Source organism: Xiphophorus hellerii, chromosome 20 (assembly GCF_003331165.1).
Source record: "Xiphophorus hellerii strain 12219 chromosome 20, Xiphophorus_hellerii-4.1, whole genome shotgun sequence".
Classification (NCBI taxonomy): domain Eukaryota; kingdom Metazoa; phylum Chordata; class Actinopteri; order Cyprinodontiformes; family Poeciliidae; genus Xiphophorus; species Xiphophorus hellerii.
Genome location: NC_045691.1, coordinates 7,460,623 through 7,475,037, shown reverse-complemented (window position 1 = coordinate 7,475,037; position 14,415 = coordinate 7,460,623). Strand labels below are relative to the sequence as shown.

General features: G+C 38.1%; 1 protein-coding gene across 1 annotated transcript in view; it reads left to right on the top strand.

Moving 5' to 3' along the window:
• The window catches only part of LOC116710639 (plexin-A2-like), an 85,595-nt gene that overhangs the window by 17,769 nt on the left and 53,411 nt on the right, over positions 1 to 14,415 (top strand). The window contains 2 exon segments of the mRNA XM_032549785.1: positions 870 to 1,052; positions 12,653 to 12,787. Coding sequence (XP_032405676.1) covers positions 870 to 1,052; positions 12,653 to 12,787 — 318 coding nt within the window.

Genomic DNA, 14,415 nt, shown 5'->3' with positions numbered 1-14,415 from the left:
TATATGCTATCCTTTAGATAGAAACAGTCATAAGCTCAATATTTTAGATCAGAAGAAGAGATGGTTTTTAAAATGCATTTATGTTTTTCAAAATGGAGGTCAGAAGAGAAATTAGTTGGATGGGGCAAGACATCAGATTTATTTATGCTGAACTTGCTGCAAAAATCAAATTTAGTAAAACTCAGGCACATGATCTGATGAAAGACAAAAAATTGCATGAACATGAGCATGAAGAAGTAGAAGATGTGAAATAAGAAATTAGCAGGCTTAAAAGGTGTCTTTTACACTAAGTGACAGACAATTAGCGAAGGCTTGAGGTGCATGTTAGAAGATCTGGAAGGACTGCTGAGCGTTCAGGCTCTCTTTGATGCTTAATCAAAACTCGACATCTCTTGTGCTATGTGTTTGTGTGATGTCAGATCAAGCAATCTGAAAATCACAGAAACAGGCACAAAATGCACTGTTTTCTTCTGTTTGCCATAAGCTATTAAGTCTGCTCCATGAATCTGCTGGCTCCAAGGCTTGTTAAAAAGCCCGGCAGCCCATACCCTTTTGATGTAACATTTTTAACCCTGAAAATGGTGTACTTAATGCTTGTTAGGCTTACCATACATCAGTTTGAATTTACATCCTATATTCACGTGTCTACTGCTGATCTCAGTATTTCACAAATAGTCTTCTCCCTCTGTAACTATCTCTAGCTCCTTTCTTATATCTCTTCTCCTCAGTAACATTTCTGTTCTTCCCTACATTCCCCTCCTGAATGTTTTTCTCCATGCCACGCCTTTAAAAATGCTGCTCTCGTCTTTCTTTTATTTTATTTATGGTTTTCTTATACTCACCCTGACATTCTGGTTGTCTCCCTGCAGCCTGTTCCCATTGATGATCACTTCTGTGGCCTGGATATCAACCAACCCCTGGGTGGCTCTCAGCTGGTGTCTGGTCAGACAGTGTTCACTGAGAGACGGGACAGGCTGACCTCTGTCACTTCCTATATCTACAACGGACACAATGTGGTCTTTCTGGGCACAAGGAGCGGACGCCTGAAAAAGGTGAGAGCAGCCATAAGTCAATAAATACTTACTGTCAAGCATAGTTATAGTATTACACCTGTGAGAATTATTTATGTTTGCTTAGGGTAGATTTCTTTATGTCTATTCTGTATTTCATTCAATAATGTTGACTGTAGCTAAACAGGTATTAAAGTTTTTTTCATCAGGCAGACACAAATGGAGGAGAAAATATTTTCTTGGGCTGATGAAGTGACAGTATAGGGATGATTTGTTTCCTCCAAAAAAAACAACTTTGATGTATTTTATTCTATAAATCTCAGTTAGGAAATCTGAAATAGATTATCATTAATGTCATTTATTTATAATTTCTTCTTTCAGGAGGGTAAGTAAAAGAGCGCAAATTAACAAAACAAAATAGATTAAATACATAATGAAAAAGGCACAACAAAGAATGCACACAAAACACCTTTAACTGTTTTTTTTAAATGAATCCTGTCCCATGTTGTTTAACACTTACTGGGTCACAACAGCATTTTTCAATGTGAGCCAACTTGATTGGTTTAAAAAGCATAAATAATAGTAAGTAAAAGGATTTAATAGAATTATTTTATAACTGAAAAAAGGGACAGAGAGAAAGGCAGAGAGGTGAAATGAACCCGTATCTTCAAGTTTATGAAGCAAAGTGAGCATAGTTCTTTGAAAATTTGAAGACATAAAAACATTTAACCTGATTTTCTAAAAGGTGCTAACAATACCTCTTATGTTCAGTCGATAATTGCTTTTTCTTCCATGTGTAATGGTTCTAAAACACTCGCCGGTTTCACTGGGTGTTATTTCTTTGAAGAATTGCCATGATCAGTAAGGAAACTTTTACCTTGAAACTTTTAATAAACTCAGTTGTAAGTTTTGATATATTTGGCTATTGAAGCTATCGTTTGAATTTTTTGTCTCATGTTTTGCACTTTTTTTGTTTCATTTATCTACCGGTGTCACACTGAAGCATCACTTTATGTTCTTAGTTGTTCCCAAAAGTCTTACTTTTTCTTAGTACTTTTGAAAAACTTTCAACAAGCAAATCACTAAGACTTTTTTTCTAATCTCTGCTTTTGATCCCTTGCAATTATTTTGTATTAAATAAGTCATCTACATGAAAAGGTACAGCTGTCTACTTCTAACTTTCTTCTACTCAGAGTATCAAACAAGTTATTTGTTTAAACAATAAAACCTTGATCTTTCCATGTAATCACTGGGAACATGGTACTAAAAGCTGACAGGCAAGTGGTCAAATGAAGCAAATTGTGAGCCCAAAAATATCTGGAGAATGCTTGATTGTTCACTCTTAAACTTTAGCATGCTACTGTACAAACAGACAAAATAAAAAGTTTTAGCCATCAATCTGAGACACTGACAACATAGCTGTGATGCTTTGAGATTAAAGGAACACTTCAGTGACTTAGCAGTGCACTTTTATAAAGTTTATTGATGTGTAAGAGACAGACCATGAAAGGAATGGTACAAAAATACTAAATTTACACATCTTGTTTTGAGAGAATGATTTATTCTTTGTATTAAACCTTCTCAGCCTAATAAAGGTCTACTCTTCAGATTTTTATAATCAAATTATCTCTTAAAACCCCCCAAAAAAGAACAAGGTCTAATATTTCATCTTAATCTTCTAAACAATAATACCTTAACAAGTTAACAAATGTGTATAATTTGATACTTAAAATTAATTGAAAATGCCTCTGCTGTGACTCAGTTTAAAAATTGCTGTATTAAACATTAGAAATATTTTTCAGTTAATATAGAAATGCTCATCACACAGACACATCTGTTGCCTCCTTTGTATCTCACATTCTCTGATGTCACATGATTCTTAATCCATTAACTGTAATTAATGCAATAATCCTCTTAATTATGATCTATTTAGCATAACTGGATATGTCAAGAACATCACGATGATTATGTTGGGACATTATTCATTTGCACAAAGATGCTGCTACCAGACAATTCAGATATGTTTTTGCATCCTTCAGACAGTGACAAATTGATGTAAATCTCTGTGTATGGCCACTTGAGCCAAATCCGAAGTGCATAAATGTTCATTTATTCCTTTCTTTTAATTAAATGTAAGAGGCCATTATGCACCTGTAAAAACGTTTATAAAATTATGTTCTTTCAGGATTTATCATTAAAGTGACTGCATTTACCACTTCTGAGATTTAAAACATTATTTCTAATGTCTTCCTATACATTTAAATACACAGCTACAGGACAGGTGTGGAGACAACTTGTTGTTCTTAATGAAAATGCAATGAGTTAAAAGTGTTTTCTTCTTTCTTTCAACTTTATTCTTCACTTCATCAAAGGTGTGAAAGAATAAATCTGCGGCAAAGCTCAGAGGAGTAATGAGCACTTCTTTTTTATTACTTAAAACTGATTTTATTTCTTTGGTGCAGACCTCAGCTAATGACCCCAAATTATTTTTTGAGACATGCTGTGTTATAAAGTAGAAATGCTCTTTGTAAAAGTACTATAACCCCTTAAACTTTTTTATGTTTTCTCATGTTACAATGCAAACTTAAAATGGAGGAGAAAATTATATTTGGTTTCGGATATTATTTTTTTCCAAATAAAAATCTGAAATCTGAGTCAGTACTTTGTAGAATCCACCACTTGCATAAATTATAGCTTAAAGTCTTCTTCGATACGTCTCTACCACCTTTACACGACCGAGGTTTGTAGGTGGACCAGAGTTTGCTTTTGTCCGACTCAGAGTTCGATTCCGCATTCACTCCTCCCCAAACGAACCAGACTTTCCAGCCGGAAACAGAATGAACAAGGTTGATGTGACTGCGTTCTTAAATGCTAAAATCAGTATGCATAGTCTCATCGCCTGGAGACATTTATTTCTACACAAACTCTTATGGTGAGTTTGAAACTCATTCACATTCATTGATTCAATAATATGAGGCAAGCAAACGAAGCAAGGCCATCAAGCTATCGTGTAGATGATGAGCTCTCTCCAGGAGGTTGATAAAGCTGATTCAGCTCATTGTCCACCATGGTCATTCCAAGTGCATCCTGTTTGGCTTTATTACGGTCAAGCTTCTATAAGAGTCAGTTTTGCATTAGTACTAACTTTAAAGGATGCTGGGCCCTGCTTATTGCACAGAGGAACTGCATGCAGCTGACTTAGGAAATGTGTGAGAGGACTGTTGTGACATTAGCCTGGGGGTTTCAGTCTTATGAGAAGCAATCTGTCTGACACACAAGAAGCACACATACACACAGGTCCAGACTAGGGGCACAGATAGCATCACTGCAGCTCTTTCTTTTGATGAGCCATTGGGGAATAAGACAAGATAGCCTGACAGTGGGAAAGGAAGAGAAGGAGAGACAAGGAAGTGTAAGGCAAAGTCAGTCTAATGGCCAAGGGAAAAGAAGAGAAACAACAAATACCAAAGAAGAAAGACAGAGAAAAAATGTAATGACACAAAAAATTGAAGCAGAAAAATAGTTAGTGCAAAAAAATAAAATAAAAAAATCTTGACTTACTATGAACTCTCAAAGAGACCAGTAAGTGAGCAGAGCAAGGCATCCATCATGTCTGTAGTTGAGTCCAGAGAGTTTAAAGGCCAGAGTTACAGTCATTACACAGACTGAATGAGCAGCTATGATCTCAAAATCCCAAGAGCCTCCATGGAGCACAGGGTCACTTCTCCAATCCTATTCCATCACACCCAAATGGACAGGTTCAGTGGAAATGGGGCATGACTATAAATGCCATCAGCAGATCACGTTAGTAGCAAAGGTCAGGTCTGTCACTGCAAAGGTGTCGGCAGGGTGAAAGGTCACAAGGACAACCCACAGACTTACCGACTGAGGTTGGTGCAGCATATGGATGCACTCATTGGCAGCTCCTGATTAGACTGCTCATGTTTCTGATAAAACAGGACATTTCTATCATCATGTGACACCGCTTTGTAGCCTCAGGTGGTTCATTTAAACTGAGTAGTTTTATCCTACTGGGTAACTCTGGGTTGAAAACAGAAGGAGCTTTTGCAGCTTGCATGCACTAATAAGTTAAAAAGTAATTATTTTCCACTGTTGTGTATTTAAATGGATTTCAGTAGGGTGAATGCATTCAGTACCACATTTCCACATCGTAGGAAAAACCCAAAGTGAGCACGTTATTCAATTGTGTGACTTCAAGTTGTTAATTTATTGCAATACTGATGCACATCTGAATGCAGTATTGTGGCATTCATTTACGGTTAAAAAACAACAACTTATGTGAGAATATGTTTTTGGAACTGCCATATCTGCTCTTGATAAAGCACACCAGGGTAGATCATTTTTCACAAAACTGGACATTTGGTTCAACAGTAAACTCCCTGGGAAAAGTGTAATGTGTAATGTATGGGTTTTAAAGTGAGATAACACATATTACAATGGTTATGAAAGTAACTAAAACATGAAAATGAAGGGATTGAGTTAGTCATATATGTTTGGCTGCAAACAGATCAGATTCTTCTGTAAAGCAGAGCATTATGCCAAGTTACTCCACTGCTATATGTGTTTGGGTAATTTCTGAAGTCACAGAAAGGAACTTACATTAAGTTGATGTCAAATAAATGAAATGTCACGTATTTTTGAACCAAGCATTGTTCAGCTTCTACACCATCCCACTAACACATCTATGTTGCATAAATTTCTAATTACTTAATGACATACATCCTACTACTACATTTGTATGTAGGATATTAAGCTTTTTTTCCTCATGCAAATAAACAGTAGACACACTATGATGACATTATGCATTTTTGTTGAAAGCCCTGTGGCAGGTTTAAACAAACAAGCCCTGTGGCAGCTTCAAACACATTACATTTGCTGAAGTAGAATTGATTTTCTGCAGAGCTCTGTTGTGCTCTGAAGAACTACAATACCACACTGGAAGAGGATGCTCCTCTGACACGGGGAGTGCTTTTAAATATTGTGCAATTTGGGCCAAAATGGTCCCTGCTTTTAGCAATAATTACAAGGTTTTAAGTGCATCAGAGTTAAGGAGCACAACAATGATGTCATAGCTGCTGGTGTTTATAATAAACAAAAGGATGACACCAAATTTCATGAATACAGTGCCTCAAGACTATTTGAGTAAAGTTACTCTTAGAGTCACAGGTTAGTAAGTACTTAGTCTTTGCACATAAAATTAGAAGAAAGCTATCACAAAGGAAGAAGCGGTGTTGAACAATATAAAAACCTCCCACCGTTTTATCTCTGTGGCTCTAGCGACTCGGCTACCATATTTGCCTTGAAATGACTGGAAATGTTAAGCTTATGGCAAATAAAGCCTTGGTCAAATTCTCTCATGTGCAAATAGTGGCTTTATTATGGCTTATTGAGAGCGTTAAGCGGGTGGGGAAATTCTCTGGTGCACTGCTAAATAACTTGAACTTTTCAAAGTCACGGTTTGTAATGGCGTGGTCTGGGAAGGGGAGATTTGATTCGATGATTGAAATCACTAGAATGGGCTTTCAAAGCAAGGGAAGAGTAGGTGTGTTTGAGGCTAAACTGAAAGGATTTTCATAACTGCATGAGCTGGACCTGAGGGTAAAACTCTGCAGAGTGGATTGTCATTGGATGTCTTAGTGCAGCTGAAATTGTAAAAGGTATTAAGAGAGGCAATTTTGTGATAACACAGGGAGGTGTCCATCTTTCTGCTTTTCATGACCGACTTTAATTGAGCTGCTCCATCTTTTCCCCTCCAAGTCTTTGTCCTCTTTTTTTCCTTCTCTTGCTTTTCTTTCTACTGTTTGCTCACACAAATGAAAATACTCAAGAGAACTGTGACGGCACTGCGGTAAGGAAAATGAAGACCATACGGGTGCCATGAATTGTTCCACTGTCCCCCTCCCACTGCTTTTGTTGGTGGGCCATGGGAACCGGACAAACAATGGGAATGATTTCAGGGATAGCGTGCAGCATGGAGGAGGAGAGGAAACAGAAAGCAGGAAATCATGTCCTGAAGGAGATAGAAAAGAAGTGGATATGCACAGATGGAGAGGAGACTGTGGTCAAGTTGCAAAAACAGTAAAATGAAGATTGGAGGCTTGCCATGCAGCTGAAGGCCAGGGTGGAGGGAAATTTAGGTTTCTGTAGGTTCTGTAACTTTTTAAGTCAAACTTTCACAAGCACACACACACATACACATGCTATGTTTTACTAATACATCATGTCTCATAGCAATGATCAATATCTCCCTCTTTGCCGAGTCCGATGATACAGATCTCCACATCAGCGATGCTCTCTGTTGTCATTAAATGCTAACTGCTGCTCAGCTCTGTCCTGGGCTATGCTTCATTAGCATTCACAGAGGCATCATGAATATATGGGTTAATCAATGCACACTCTCCTGGGCTGTCAGCCGCAATCGGACCATATGCACAGCCACTCAAGCTTAAAGGTGAACAGTTGTTGGACCCTTATGTTCCCTGAGTGCCCTGTGTCATCGTAGAGATTCAAGCCTGCAAGCGACCTCTCTGAAGTCCTGCTCCAAAGTCTGCTTTCCTGACATTCCATATCTATCTTCTTTAGATCTAGTCTTGCATGTAGTTTCATTCTGCAGCCTGTCTGTAAACCATACAAGATGTAGTGCTAAACTTTAGATATTCATGAGAAGCTTTTAGTTTAGCTCAAATGTGTTGTATCTTTCATTTAGGCATACCGATGAATTTTCAGAATAGTAACAGAAATTTACTGTAGAAAAAAGCACATAGACTGTGCCATGTCCGATTTAAAGTACTGCAGACATAAAGGTCTTGAGGGACAGATGAAACCTTGTCAGCGTGGCAGATTGGGAATGAATCATTGAACAGATTGCTGCTTGCCTCCTAGGTCATCATCCATATGTTTAGGTTAACTGGACATAGATTGGCCAGCGATGCAAGACATGGACTATGTCTCTTGAATTTAAACTGCCTTTAACCCATAAACAAAGTCATCTACACAGTTTTTTAACTGTGGTAAGAAAAGACAGACGTTTATATGCAAACATCCCTAGCTTGTAAATCATCGTTTATAATCCATCCCATATGTAAACAGTCACCGCAGAGACGTCTTGGTAGGTGACTCCATCATAGAAGGTCTGGCAGAGCCAACCAGACTCGAGCCAAGTCATATCTTAGAAGTCATTTCTTGTTTTCTTTGGCTCTCATGGGATTAGACTGTGCTTAAGATGCAAAGCCATCCATGAGAAAGGAAGGCTGTTTTTCTTAAGCACAGGCTCAGGTTGCATATTTGTTTGGGGAAGCCAAACTGTTGTTTATAACCACCACAGGTCCTGCAAGATAATTTAAGCAGCAGGACGGATATTGCTGCTGTTGGGTTACATATTTTCGAGTTAAATATATGTCCTTTTTTTCCTGTTTGATGCTGGGAAAAAGGAATTAAATTAAAGACACACTGAGGTCAAATAAGTGTGTACTAAAACAGTTTCTATACAAGTCTTATTTCATATGGAAGGGACAGCACAAGGAAGTCTACAGTAGAAGATTTCTGAAAGTAAAAATCTGGACATTAGGCTCCTGTTCAAATAAAAGCTCCCTGTGCACTGTGTTATGCAGTGTAGTTGAGGTAGATGAGTAGTATTTCCATATTAAAAAATGTTTAGCTAAGAATTATTTTAGATTGGTATGACTGTCACATGACCAGAAAAGCTGGGCTGTTTATTAGGTACAACTGTTTTAATGCTTGTTATCACAAATAGTTATTCAGCTATTTACATTGAAGAACACTTGATAAGATCTGAAGATAAACACCTGGAGAACAGTTTTATAGATAAGAGGAAAAGTGATTTTGAATCTTTAATTACTTTTGTGGAAACTGCTGAATTTAGTGGGATTTTAATCAACTGCCATCTATGTCATTTAAAGAGAAATGTCAGGAAAGGGGAAATATCCTGTGAGCAACAGTTTTGTTAATAAAAATGCCCTAAAGATGTCAGAGGTCAGAGGAAAATGTGCAGGCTGGTTTGAGATGATAAAATGGCAGCAGTGGATTTCGCACAAACTCTCTAAAATTGGACAACAACAGATTGGAAAAATGTTGCCTGGTCTGATAAGACTCAACTTCAGCTGTGATAGTCGAGTCATAATATGACATAGACAACATAACTGTAAATATTGAACATTGTAGACTTGTGCTGTTGGCTCAACAGTGCAGCGGATAATTTCTTTGGCACCACTTGGGCACGATTAGAACCAATTACAAGTAATGTAAACATCAGAGTCTATTAGGGCATTGTTTCTGACCATGTCTATCCTTTTATAACCACAGTGCACTCATCCTCTAGTGGCTACTTCTGGCTGAATGATGCACCTTTTCACAAAGCTCAAATCATGTCAAGCTGGTTTCTTGAGCATGAAAATGGGTTTACTGTAATCCAATGGCCTCCACAGTCACCAGATCTCAATAGAGCATGTTTGGGATTACTTGAACATTGAGATTCACTTAATGCAGCGAAGTCCAAGCCCAGACTTAAAGAGCTTCTTTACTGCAACTTTAAATCTACAAAGCCCTGGTTTCCTAATGATGTTCAAGAAAGCAAATTTTTTTCCATTGACAACATATCCCAAATAATTACAGCACATATTGTTGTAACAGAATTAAAATATATTAAGCTATTTCAATGTTTAGAAATCAATTAATCTCATAAATCCTTAAAGTCTGAAATGGCGACTACTTTATTTCCTTGAATTATCTTCTCTTAGAGAAAAAAGGACATTTCTATATATTTTGAAGAACTTCAAGTATATCTAAAATCTATTTAGACATTGATTATTACTTCAATTGAGTTGAATATTTTTTACTACACATTGTTAAAATCAAGAATCAAGGCATTATTTTTAATCAGATCATATTCACTACTGAACAACTAAACAATTAATTATAGAAAGAATAAACTTTTTAACTGGTCAGGTGGGAGTAATCGACCCATCAAACACAGGTAACTCACAACTATACCAAATTTTATCACGATTTAATTTATTCTATTTGCTTAGTGAATAAGACGCTGATTGTGGGTGCAAAAATGTGAAAAACTTATTATGCAGCTAATACATCTTAGTGACTTGGCCAACATTTATTGTTTCATGTTTGGTCTGTCCTTTTAATAATACAGCACACCCAAAGGTGGTCCAAATAAGCCATCATGTTTACAGTTTGCAATTACAAATTTTATGAGTGCAACCAACAGGAGAGTGAGTTCCTTTACTTTAATTATTTTTTTTGTTTGCTACTCCTGTCTTGTGTGTACGTGGGCAACTATGTGTGTCACCTTCAACAAGCAGGCTCATTATAAAACTAATTAAACCCGCCTTACTCTCATTATAAAGCTGTAGGGCTTAAGGAGAGATTGAGGACCTGGTCCTCCCAGAAGGCGTCCACCTGGTCAGCCCCCTTTCAGATAATAAAACCATGTGTGAATGTGCTGAAATCAAACCGCTCGGATCAGTCATGATGGGTCAATATTTGTCAGAGCTCATTTTAGCATCTCTATCCCTTGGCCACTCTCATGATATTCCTGCCAAAATGCCACAAAGCTCAATATATCTGTCCTCTTTGTGTGTGTGCGTGCGTTTCCCTTTTTTATACTTAAACATTGTTTTCCAGCAGAAATGCTTACATTCTCATGTGCTATTTATGAACAGAAGAGTGTGGGAAAGCATATCGAAATCTGTGTGTATGTGGGATTCCAAAGAGGAAAAGAGAATCAAGACCTCTAATGAGAGTACTATATTTTAAGTATCGTTTGCAACAAAAATATGCATGGTAATAAGCCAACAAACAATCCCTGAAAGGATAGTGCCCTCTACATGATCTAAAAACAACAAAAAAAAGATCCTGTCACTATTGCTGGCTGGGTGGTATTGGATGAAAAACTGAAGCCATGTCCTAACGTTACTTCTATTTCTATCCTCCTTTTCACCTGATCTAAAAGCACACAGCTTTTAGCAAACATATCCCCCCCTCTGTTTTTCATTCCTGGCTGCCTGGGCTGACTGTTGGCGAGGCGCAACTGCCTGGAAGGTGGAGCCGTGATTGATTGATGAAGTTTTGGTGCCTGGGGGATCCAATCATGTAATCAGTTTGTATTGATTGACTGTCCCCACTGAGAGAATGCTGAGGCTCTGCCATATTGTGCGAGCTAGACCTGGCAAACGCTCAAAATCATCTGCAGTCAAATTTGATTTGGGTGCCGAGGCCACGTGCTCAGACTCATGCTGGGAAGATGTGGCATAATCACGCTGTAGTCGTTTGAGAACAATTCCACAATTCTCCACTCCGTGTCTTCATGATCTTGCATTTCTTTTAATTATTATGATTGGGAAATTAATTCAGCTTCACTATAATTGCATCACACAGCAAATGATCCACTTTCAATGGAATTTAAAGGAGCTTCGGCTTGGGTTTGCATTGCTAATAAGGGTTGTTTCTTGCTGTGTTTGCTTTTATTCCGACTTTGCTGCCTCTTTCCCACTTTTGATTTTTACTTAGTGTGTCAAGTTATCATTAATATTGATGCAGTTTACATTATTTCTGGAGAGATAAACATAGGTTTTGTGATTGCAAATACAGGCATTTTTCTGGAAATAAGATTAAGGACTGTTGTAAAGAAATGCACATAGAAAAAAGTAGAAACCAGATGAAAAGCAGAAACACTTTCATTATGCAGAAACTAGTACGTAAATGTAGTTCTACAAAAATAAGCTGCCTATTGACAGAGTGTGCATCAGCGACAGACTTTGAACAAAGGCTCACCTGCTTATTATTTTGCTTATCTGAAACAGCACACATTGTTTGTCAAAGTGGAAAGGAAAAGTGAAAACCTTTTACCGTTTGGCATCTGTTATGTTTGCAGTCAAAAGAAATTCTGTTTAAAAGCCATGAATTCACAAGGAACTGTTTGAGTGCAATGGAAATCGTGGCAAAGCTGGGAGGCAAACATCTTGGAAATTTTCTTAATTTGTTTGTTGAGAGGCGATAAAAAGATAAACATAATTTTTAATCTATAAGAATCCAGCCTGAATAGATCCAGGGTTCTGTAAATCATCTACTCATTTGATGGAGAAATGCACAGCACATGTATGGGACATGGTACCAATACTCAGACAAAATGCACTTTGCTATTTGCTCAGTGATTGAGGAATAGATGGCCTCAATGGTATAAAATCTGGTCGTTTTATCAAATTTATGTTGCATATGGGTTTTTTCTAATTTTATTTAAAATCCCTTCAAGGGTCACAACCTCAGCATTGTATATTATATTGTATTTTTATGTTTTTACTATATTTGACATCTCCACTGGAGGATAATTTATTTATAGCTGTGCAGCTGTGATCGGATGAACCTCTTTGGGAATAAAGAAAAAAGTTTGATGTATAAATTGTTAAAAATGTCATAAACAGACAAGCTTAATTCATTGATCTACACTTTTCTTTCTTGTAGGTGAACATTTTTGCTCATGATAGTGAAAGCAATCTTCATTTTCTTGTTCATTGTAAAGGTTAAATTTGCTTTTTACTGATAAAAAATAAATAGTATCTCTTTGTTTCTGCTTGTTGACGTCTCTTTAGATCAGGGTGGACGGCGCTCAGGAGGGAGGAGTGCTGTATGAGACGCTGACTGTGATGAAGGACAGCAGCTCAGTCCTACGGGACATGGCCTTTTCCCTGGACAGGAACTCTCTGTATGTCATGTCTGACTATCAGGTGAGGAAACGCCCTTATTTTGGAGCTTCTGTCAGAAGAGCTGCTGAGCAGGGTGGGGATGTAGCGACAGGCGAAAGCCTGAGATCTGAAGGACGCCTGCGGGTTCAAGTCACTTTGAGAGCGAACCTTCAGCATGCTGATGTGCCCTTGAGCGAGTCGCTGAATGCATAGCATGGAAATTTGGAGCTGAAACTTTCATTTGATGTGAAATTATTTTTTATTTGTTAAATTTTCTTGGTGTTGGGTTAGAGAAACTGATAAAATTACGTATTAGCTGAGGCACAAAAATAAATAACTCTTCTTTTTGAGGGATTTGCTTGGATTGAACTTATCAGGATGCTGCACATAAGGCTGTTTGCTTTGTTCTGCATAAATAATAATTCCTGCTGGAGCAAGTATTTACAGTTTAAAAATTAGCAGCTAACACAATTTCAAATCAAAAACAGCAATAAATGACTAATGAATAATATATTTTTTGGAATACAACCAAATGATCATGGCTTATCGCCAAAACACAGAGAGGAAATTCAAATTCACGTCTACAGAGGGATTGTTAAATATGTAGGCTGTGTGTGAGGGGATGGACCATTGCTCTAATTACTTATCCAAGCGAATCGACTTACAGTGCGTGCATCTTTTGTGAGCACTCCTGACACACAAACCGTGGAAAGCCACTGAAGGGTTTTTTTTCTGGATGAATGTGCCCCCCTATTGCTCTCTTCACTTGGCCCGCCATCACAGAGGCAAATAGTTGTTGCTGGACGGTATTCTCTGCACTCATTGCGGATAAGAGAGAACATTGGTAATCACTTTCAACTCCCATCAAGTGATTATTTTGGCGCAATGGCCTGCCACTGTGAAATGGGATTAGGTTTCACTGTGGCCAGAAAAAGCCCCTATCACTGCTCTCTGCTGGAATCTACCGAAGCAGAGTCACAGGACGGAGAGCCAAAGGCCAGCAGGGGCAATCGCAGCAGCACCAGTTATTACAGGGTGGCTCACTCTTTTCAAGAGCATGAAAATGAACTTTAAAAGCCATCTATCTTTAAAAGTATGACGTTTAAGGGAACAAGGAATGTCATCAAGAAGGAGGCAGGAGAATAAAGACAGTACTGTGTGGAGCACCATTTTCTAAAACAAATCAAGGCACTTCTTGTGTTTGTGATTGACTGGAAGAGACACAGCATCATTTATTGATGAGCTCTGGTTGTTCAAGGAGAGATGCGAGCTTCTTTCAAGGAGATTTCCAGCTACTTTCTCCCCTCACATCTCCCTCAGTGGCGCATAATAACCAAGCAGGAAACCAGAATCCCAGCTTGACCGAGCTTTTTCTCTCAATATTAGAACAGCTTTAGCTTTGTAGCCCTCACAAGCTTTGAGGAAAGTAAAGCCTTCCTCTGTTTGTCTCCATCTCCATCTTTGCCCGAGCGCTCCCCGAAAGACTTTCCCGCAGCGCTGGTAAGGAATCCCCCCCAAGAGACAGAGCTTCACTTACAGATTCCCCACATTTTCAGTGGATCCCAGTTATGAAGGATTTTCAGATTGGTGGAAACCACACAATGCAGCCCTGATGAGGAATGAGGAATGAGGCACATAAAGATTTGGCTGAGATCAGCCAACTCATGTGG